The sequence below is a fragment of the Pteronotus mesoamericanus genome, unplaced genomic scaffold, assembly GCF_021234165.1.
Source record: "Pteronotus mesoamericanus isolate MK-2021 breed Mesoamerican mustached bat unplaced genomic scaffold, CSHL_Meso_final scaffold_54, whole genome shotgun sequence".
In the NCBI taxonomy this organism is placed as follows: Eukaryota; Metazoa; Chordata; class Mammalia; order Chiroptera; family Mormoopidae; genus Pteronotus; species Pteronotus mesoamericanus.
The window spans coordinates 27,881,178-27,890,819 of NW_026555321.1; the positions used below are offsets into that span (position 1 = coordinate 27,881,178).

Consider the following 9,642-nt stretch of genomic DNA (forward strand, 5'->3'; position numbering starts at 1 on the left):
GGAGGAAACCTTTTTGTTTTTGACCTGTTTTTAGAAAGCAAAACAAATTCATGTTTAATTACTTTTGAAGCATGACAGATAACCCAACTAATAAGTGAGTACTTTGAGATTAGATAGAACTCTACATTTACGTGACGTAAAATGTGAAATTGATTTCCCCATACAGATCCCAACATTGTTGTGTTAGCACAGTCAGAGTAGACCACATTGTAATGAGCAAATCCTAAAGTCTCCACGCCTGAAACCTAAAGGATTATTTCTCATTCAAAGTCCATTGTGGGTCCAGGAGCTCCCCAGGGTATCTCCCTTCTGAGCAGTGATCCAGAGATCCGGGCTGCTTCTCTCTTATAGCATCATGGGAACTGGTGGCCTCCAGTTGCTGTGGCAAGAGAGGAGAACCCAAGGAGCTTTGTCCTGCCTCAGCTGGGAGGTGGCCTGCTTCGCACATCACTTCTGACGGCCAGAACATTCCTTGGGCCTTACCTAAGGGCAAGGGCCCTGGTCTTCCGAGTGGCCGGGAAGGAGAGAACTGGATGTAGTAACCCCTGACCCTCTCTACCATCCTGGACCTTGAGTGTGGGAAGCAACAGAAGCTACCAACTGTGGCCCAGGCAGTGGGGGAAGTGAACAGTCCCTTTTATTTTATTTTCATTTTTTAAAATTTATTTTTCAATTATGGGTGATGTATAGTATTACATTAGTTGTGGGTGTACAACATAGTGATTAGACATTTATATAACTTACAAAGTGATCCCCCTGCTAAGGCAGGTACCCACCTGATACCATGCAGAGACAATCCATCCCCAGGTGACCCCCTGGGGGGAGCACCACCCACTTGGTGGGTTTGATTGAATATCTGTCTCAATACTTTATAAGCACACTTTGGATCTATAAAATGAAATGTTGACAAATTCCTTCAAGAAAATGTTCCCTTACAGCACTGGATGATTGCCTGAAGCTGTTCCCTCAAGAAAACACTTTTCGTAAAGCATATGTTGTTGTGACTGTTTTGAACATGACTGCTTACAACATTAGAAAAGAGGCATATAAAAACCAGCTGTTCAGTGAAAGAGAAAACCTTCCAATGTTTTCATTTTAAATCTTCATAGCTTTTAAAAATTCATTCAAATAACACCTGCTTAATTTTGTAAGTGTCCTTCAAAGTAGAGACAATGTCTAGACAACAAGTTATACAAGAGAGAGGTCAAGTACCCCTCCTCGGTGCACCCATGAGCATTTAAAATAAATTGACATGAACTTCCGGCCAAGATGGAGATGTAGGTAGATACACTCTGCCTCCTCACACAACCAAAAGAAGGACAACAACAAATTTAAAAACAAAAAATAACCAGACTGCCAGAAAATTGAACTGTATGGGAGTCTGACAAACAAGAAGCTAAAGGAGAAACATTCATCCCGACTGGTAGGAGAGGCAGGGAGGGGCAGCTGGCATGGAGAGGGTGTGCTGCAATGCTGCAGCTGGCAGACGGGGTGGTCCCACGTTTGCAGGATGATAAACTGAGGAATAGCTGGGAAGGGAGATGGACTGTGCAATCCAGGGTTCCAGTGCGGGAAGAAAAAGTCTCAAAACCTCTGGCTATAAAAAAAACTGTGGGGGATACCACAGCAGGAGAAACTCCCAGCCTCACAGGAGAGCTCATTGGACAGACCCACAGGGTTCTAGAACATACACAAACCCACCCACCTGGGAATCAGCACCAGAAAGGCCCAGTTTGCTTGTGGGTGGCTGGAGGAGTGACTGAAAGCCGGCCAGGATGCAAGCAAGTGGCATTGCTCCCTCTCAGGCCGCTCCCCCACACACAGCGTCACAACACAGCAACCTGGGTTGCCCCGCTCTGTCCAATTCCTAAGGCTCCGCCCCTCCCAATATAATAGGTGCACTGAGACAAAGAAATATGGCTCAAATGAAAGAACAGATCAAAGCTCCAAAAATACAACTAAGCGATGAACAGATAGCCCACCTATCAGATGCACAGTTCAAAAACACTGGTAATCTGGATGCTCACTGAATTGGTTGAGTATGGTCCCAAAATGGAGGATAAACTGAAGGCTAGGCAAAGTGAAATAAAGGAAAATATACAGGGTACCAACAGTAAAGGGAAGGAAACCGGGACTCAAATCAATGAGTGGGAGCAGAAGGAAGAGATAAGCATTCAACCAGAACAGAATGAAAAAACAAGAATTCAAAAAACAATGAGGAGAGGCTTAGGAACCTGTGGGACAACTTTAAACGTTTCAACCTCCGAATCATAAGGGTGCCAGAAGGAGAAGAGGAAGAGCAAGACCTTGAAATCTTATTTGAAAAAATAATGAAGGAGAACTTCCCCAATCTGGCTAAGGAAATCGATTTCCAGGAGATCCGGGAAGCTCAGAGAGTCCCAAAGAAGTTGGACTCAAGGAAGCACACACCAAGGCACATCATAATTAACTTACCCAAGATTAAAAGTAAGGAGAGACTCTCAGAAGCAGCAAGAGCAAAGGGGACAGTTACCTACAAAGGAGTTCCCATAAGACTGTCTGCTGATTTCTCAGAAGAAACCTTGCAGGCAAGAAGGGGCTGGAAAGAAGTATTCAAAGTTATGAAAGACAAGGACCTACGTCCAAGATTGCACTATCCAGCAAAGCTATCATTTAGAATGGAAGGGCAGATAAAGTGCTTCCCAGGTAAGGTCAAGTTAAAGGAGTTCATCATCACCAAGCCCTTATTATACAAAATGTTAAAGGGACTTATGTAAGAAGAAGAAAAAGATTAGGAGCTGTGAACAGTAAAATGAAAACAAACTAAACTATCAACATCTGAACCTAAAAAACAAAAATAAAAACAAACTAAGCAAAAAACTAGAACAGGAACAGAATCACAGAAGTGGAGATCAGAGAGGAGGGGGAGGGGGAAGAATCGGGGAGAATGCAGAGGGAATAAGAAGCATAAATAGTAGGTACAAAAATAGACAGGGGGAGACTAAAAATAGCATAGGAAATGGAGAAACCAAAGAACTTATATGTAGGACCCATGGACATGAACTAAGTGGGAGGGGTGAATACGGGTGGGAAAATAAATAAATAAATAAATAAATAAAATTTTAAAAATAAAATAAATTGAAGTGGGATCTAATGAACAAAATTAACAAACAAAATAGAAACAGACTCATGGCTAGAGAACGGACAGCTGTCAGAGGGGAGGGGGTTGCAGGGCCTCAAGAAAAAGGCGAAGGGATTAAACAACCAAACAAACAAAATCATAGGCACAGACAACAGTGTGGTGATTACCAGAGGGAAAGGGAGGTTGGCGGAAACAAAAAAGGGCTTGGGGGCGGGAGGGCGTGGAATGGAGGTGGAAGGCCACTTGGCTTGGGGTGGTGATCACACAATACAATATACAGATTATGTGTTACAGAATTATACACCTGAAACCTATATAATTTTATTACCAATGTCACCCCAATAAATTCAATTAAAAAGTAAAAATAAAATAAAACAAACTGAAAACCCCTCTCCATCTTTAGACACCACTCAACAGGATCTCCTCCATTGCCTTTATGGGTCTGGGAGTTAATTTTGCAGAGAAGCCGAAAGTTTTTCTGAGCATCTCCTAGGGGCTCCAGATAGGGTCAACTATGGTATTTTCCAATAAAATCAAAGGTGAAGAACCACTGAAGTATTCTGCAGGTTTTATTCTGACCAGTCAATGCAGCCAAACAAGAGCAACTACCCATGCATGTGTGTGACTGAAGTGCTTCTCCAACACACAATTTCAGGCTAATACCCACCGTTCTTGGCAGACCAAACTGCGCAGTGTGGTCCTCTTGTATGGGCAGTGGGTATCTCATCTTCATTGAATTGCATTGTAATCTCCATGTGGGGTTCAGTAACACAAGGGCCTCTGTTAATGCTCAGAAATATAGTCTATTCCTACAAGCAAGAGAAGTCTTCCTGCAGCTGCCAGTTGGGCTATTCCAAAAGATGCTGCCTCCATCAATAGCCTCTCCTCTTTGTTCAGAGAGGTGGGCCAAAAGACCCCTGCACAAAGCAGCCAGGGCAGGATTCAGGAGTAAAATCATCTTCATGCCACTTCTAACTGCACATAGAGGTGAGAGTCACTCGTGCAAAAGAGCAAAGTGATCAGCTTTGTGGTGGCCTGGACGGAGTTAAAGGAACAGAGCTTAGAAAGCCTCATCTTATGTTGTTAGCATGAGCAGCCATAGATATAAATTGGAAAAAGGTATTGTTAATGTAAATTTCCCAGGTTGAGAGACCAAGAAAGAGGCCAACAATTTCATTATTACATCAAGAGTTTATTAAGGGAATTTGCATACGAGGCATATCTTGGGCGGTGGCAAGATGGCACGGACATCCTCTGCACCGTGTGGCAGGCAATAAGGGAATACGTAGTACAAGGCAGGATGGATGCAGTACCAGGGAGACCCATCCTAGATCAGGGGGAAATGCCTTACATGCTTGCCTGAGGCTGGGCGAAGGTCTGTTGAAGGAACCCGCGTGTCTGGGGGCCGGGGTGGGGGGAGCTGTCCATCGGACTGTCTCCGAGGGGATTTCTCAGGAAGCAGTGTCTGTTCTGGCCAGGATGCAGCCGGCCGCAGTGGTCAGGCAGCGGTCAGGTGACAGAATAGTCTCTCCTCCACAGTGTAAGGCATGGGCCCTGCCTGCCAGAGGCATCTGGTTGGGGTGCTGAGGAACATAAAAAAATCCTCAAAGTGGTCCATCATTCCCTTGTCTTGTGTGACTAGTTGCCAAAGGGCTGCATTCAACCATCCTGAGGGACAAGCCCAGGCCATCCGGGTCTATCCAAGTTAAAGCTGCTCAGAGTGAGTTTAAGGTGCACTCTCGACCTCTGGGACAGTGCGATCATGCCTGCCAGGGGCCATCAAGGAGGTACAAGTGCCTTCCTCATGGCTCCTTGTCCCATTCCAACTCTTTTGCCCTCTTTCAGATACATAGGTCTCGGGTTCATTCCTGATCTACTTGGATGGAATTCTGGTTTTATCCTTGTTCTGCCATTTAAAATCTATATGAAACCCACTCCTCAACCTATATGATATCTTAAAATAGTGAATATTGCTGTGCAAATTATACCTCAATAAACCTTTAAAAAATATATATCTTTGAAGTTTCAATTTATCTCAGTAACCCTCCCCCTCAAGGCTTTTACTCCACAGATTGACATTGGGAACTAGGTTCTCATAGATAGCAAGCCTGCACTTTCCTTTCTTTCAGTTGATGGAGGAGATTTGGTGGCCTTTGGAAAAAAAGAAACCGTGGAGTATCCTGGGATGCAGCTCTCCATCCCTGTCTTTTCCATTGGGTTACGATGGGAAAAGTCCCAGGAGGCCTGGATGGCTTTTCTGGATGGGGCTTGGCCCGAATCACACAACAACCCAGGGAGTGCCTGGGTATCAGATGTATCCAACTGAGTTTCTCTTTTTCATAATAACATTTTATTATAATTTTTCCTTTGAATTCACCTATATTTTCTTGCTTTCTCAGATGCGCAGCTGAAGAGGTTCAAAGAGGTTAAAAATACAATTTGAAAACAGACAGGGGTTGTTGTGGTAAAATGTGACAATGTGAGCAAAGGGCTTAACGTTGTATTAGCTGAGAATAGGGTCTGAGTAAATGTTAGTTATTGTCACTATTATTACTAATGTCATTATTGTGTCATCTTACTGGGCAGAGTCTGCTTCAGTGATCACGTGCCATGGTGGGGAGTCTCTAAGGGGATATTTGAGGGAATTCCTTAACCCTTTTCCTAAAAGCTTTTTGATAGCTGGAATGGAAAATGTGACAGGGAAGACCATGAATGTGATTAATTTTTATAAAAGTTGATTTATGGCATAAATTTACTTCTTCCAAAAGGAAGACATTACTTAGACCAACATATTTTTTCATATAAAAGGAAAAGAAAAAAAATCATTTGAATCTGATGCCACTAAAGAGCCCCCTTTTTATTTTTTTAAAACATGAACAGAAGAGGAAACAAGAGAAGAGTGTGGTAGACCACCACTAATGTGGTCCTCCCTTCCCTTTAGGGTGGGTGGGCTGGACTTTCTGACTTGTTTCTAACAATAGAATACAGCAGAAGTGCTGAGATGTTATTTCCAAGATTAGGTAATAAAAAGACTGCCTTCTGTCTTGGACTCTCTCTATTTCTCTCTCTCTCTCTCTCTCTTCCTCTGATCATTAGCAGTAGGGAAAAACAGCAATAACGTTATAAGACAGCCCCCTATGGAGATGTTCACATGGTGAGGGATGAAGTCTTGCCAATAATTACATGAGTGAGTTCAGGAGATTCCTCCCCTCAACCCCAGGTGAACCTTCAGATGAAACCATAGCTCTGACCAACAGCTTTACTGCATCCCGACAAGAGACCTTAAGCCACAGGCGCCCAGTGAAGCCATGTCTACAACCTTGACCCCCAGAAACTGTGAGAGAGTTAATGTTTGTTGTTTTAAGCCACTAAATGTTGGGGCAATTTGATACATAGCAATAGGTAATCAATACAAGAGGTTTCACACTTGGGCAAGTACATTTTTTTTCCTTATTCTGAGGCAAATACTGGAATCATTTCTAGCATAAGGAAGGGAGATTTGATCACAAGTAACTATAGTCTTCAGGACCAAACATATGCTCATTCTTGCTACTAAAACTTACTAATGGATATTTTTAAGTCTTTAAAGATTATTTTGGCAGCTGGGGAAGTAGGTGGGCTCCTAGAAATCATGTGGAGAGTAAGGAGATGTGAGGATGGTCTTTTTAAATGTAAGTGCTGATCATGTGGAAAGAGATATATTAACTTGTTCTACGTGACCCTGAAGGACAGAGCAAGAGGCATGGACTGGAAGCTACAGGCAAGCAGGTTCTGGCCACACTGATTTTTGTTGGTGCTTTGTAGAATAACGAAGAATAACAGTCATGCCAACTGCTGGACTCCTGAAAAATCACATCTACATGGGAAAACTGTCTGCAAATAATGAAAATGCTACTGTCTATATATGATGGAACGGTGAGTTATTTTTAAAGTTATTATTTTTCTCAATTATTCTTTATGTCATTATATTGTTTTTGTAATTAAAATGAAATGTGTATGGGAAAAGAATGCTACACCCTCTGCACTGTTAGAATGTCCCCGGTTTTGGTTTGTTGCCGTGTGGGTGGCTGACCGTCTCCTTTCTCACAGAGAAAAGTCTGATTATCTCAGGAAACACCCTCTCTTCAAAACCATCCACTTTCCTTGCCTGGAAGCAGGCCCAGGTGAACCACCATATGTGCCAGACCCTCCGGTGGTTTACGCCAAAGATATTGATGACATTGAAGATTTCTCTGAGGTTCGGGGAGTTGAATTTGATGATGAAGATTAGAAGTTCTTCCAAAGATTTGCAACAGGTGCTGTGCGCATAGCGTGGCAGGAAGAGATTATAGAAACAGGACTGTTTGAAGGATTAAATGACCCCAACAACAGGCCTGCAGGTTGTGGGGAGGGTAACTCATCCAAATCTGGTATGTTTGTTATTATAAGTTGTTCTCTCTACCAGACAGGCAGCAGGAGTCTCAGCTGACCTAGTCCTCGAGTGTTCCTGTTAACCTAAAAATTAAAAAAAAAGAAAAGAAAGAAAGAAAGAAAAAGAAAAAGGCCTTTCAAAGTGAGAGGCAACAAGAATTTATTGAGATCCATAAGAGAATAGCTTTTTGGGACACATTGATCCTGGCAGAAAACCAAATAGTGTTCCAATAAGGAGACAAAAGCAATGGGTATTTGTGAGACAGAGAGAAGCAATTGCATCTGTGGAAGAAAGGCACTTCTAGAGGGGCCGATGACATAACATCGTCATGTGGACTCTAAATAATGTTTTTAATTTTCAGTCCAGTAGTCATAATAACTGCTTTCTTGTTATCTTCACAAACAATTTTTTGGGACATAATGTTGCCCTAGGCCCAGTCCAAAGATTATTTTGCCCAGTTTCACATTCCGAGATTTGAGACACAAGACGCGCGAGGCTGTTCTCTGAGATGGCGGCTCCCGCTCCAGTTTAAAGTGGCTCCCTGTACATTACTGTCTCCATTCCTAACACGTAAAAATCGGTTGTAGAAAGGACTGATGGAGCAGGAGGGGCGTTCTAACCACAAAGCAGTTCGAAGGACAGGCAGGCTCACACTTTCTTGCTCTCTCTCTCTCTCTCTTTTCTTCCTTTTCCCTCCCTTCCTCCCTTTCTTCCTTCCTCCCTCCCTCCCTCCCTTTCTTTTTTCATAAAGATGAGTAAAGTCTCAGATTTCACTGAGGGCTGGGAAAAAGAACATTCAGGTTTATTTTGATAAACTAAAAGCAGGAGCTCTCTACTATCATGTCCCTGTAAATTACACAAAGTCCTAGCAACAGAGAAAGGAACTTTGTGGTGTGCACAGAAAATGAGCATTTGCAATTCTTAGTAAATAATCATTTTAGTTTTCCTTTGTTTATATCCTTCCTTCCCTTTATCTTTCAGTATTTCTTCTGCTTCTGTACTTATAAAAAGGAATTTGGTGCTGAAAATAAATGTTTCTGATATTCTCCTCATTAAAAAAAAGGAATGGATTATAACAGTTTGGAAATATTTCAGGTTACAAAATAATTTTTAACTTACTGAAAGTCTTTTTTTAATACTTTTGAAATATTTTACCATTTTCATGGTGAAGCATTTTAAATGAAAATATATATGATGTCTGTGAGTTATGCTGTAAATTGAGTCCTTCAAGTAATACCTACAAATTGCTTACACATATAATTCCATATGCTATTGGTTCCTCAACTTTGCTGAACTTTGTAATGAATCACCCAGGGATCTTTTAAAAATACTAATGCTTGAAAAAAAAGTACTAATGTCTGGCTCCCACCCCCAAATTTTAATTTATCTGGGGCACAGCCTGAATATCTAGTGTTTCAAAACTTCCCCAAGTGATTCCAGTGTGCAACAAAGCTTAGGAGTCATGGCCACGTAGATTTAAATGTCATTACACATGGGTCTTTGTTTTGGTTGCTCAAAACTTCATTCATACATTTTGACAGCAATTTTTCAATACCCCAAAACCATGTAATTTCGTCAATTGCAGTATAAATGAAACTGAAGATAATCTGTATTTCACCTTGTAGATTTTCTTGTCCTTACACACTTCAATTCCTCATACATATCTTGGGAGATAGGTCTCTTGAGTATTTCAAAACCTGAAGGAGAAATATAGGCTTAGAAACCAATTTGAACAAATGGTGGCCCTCATTTCAACCGGCTACCCAGCTAGCACTTTACTGTAGAATTAGTGCTTCTCAAGAGCACAGCCAGAATCAGAATCTAAGGATGCAAGGAATAGTTTGGGTGCAAATATAAATCTAGGTTGATTTTTTTTTAAGAAAGATATATCTATGCATAAGGAAATTTCACTCATCCCGATGGTGGGAGGCCTGGCTGACGTCATTTTAAGTTTGCCCCTTGAGTAAGGGAGCCCAGAGGTGCAAGACCACTGGCCAAAATAATGTAGGTTACCCGGAATCCAGCTCGCAGTCATCCTCAACTACAAGCCAGCATTCACCATATCTGAAATGAGTAGGAAGAAATGCTTTTACAGTGCACTCCTGGGTTA

The 9,642-nt window shown here is 42.0% G+C and overlaps 1 protein-coding gene across 1 annotated transcript in view; it reads left to right on the forward strand.

Moving 5' to 3' along the window:
• Window positions 1-7,589, forward strand: part of GRK7 (G protein-coupled receptor kinase 7) — a 33,238-nt gene extending 25,649 nt beyond the window's left edge. Inside the window, 1 exon segment of the mRNA XM_054595269.1 lies at window positions 7,211-7,589. Coding sequence (XP_054451244.1) covers window positions 7,211-7,589 — 379 coding nt within the window.
• The last annotated feature ends 2,053 nt before the right edge of the window (window positions 7,590-9,642 follow it).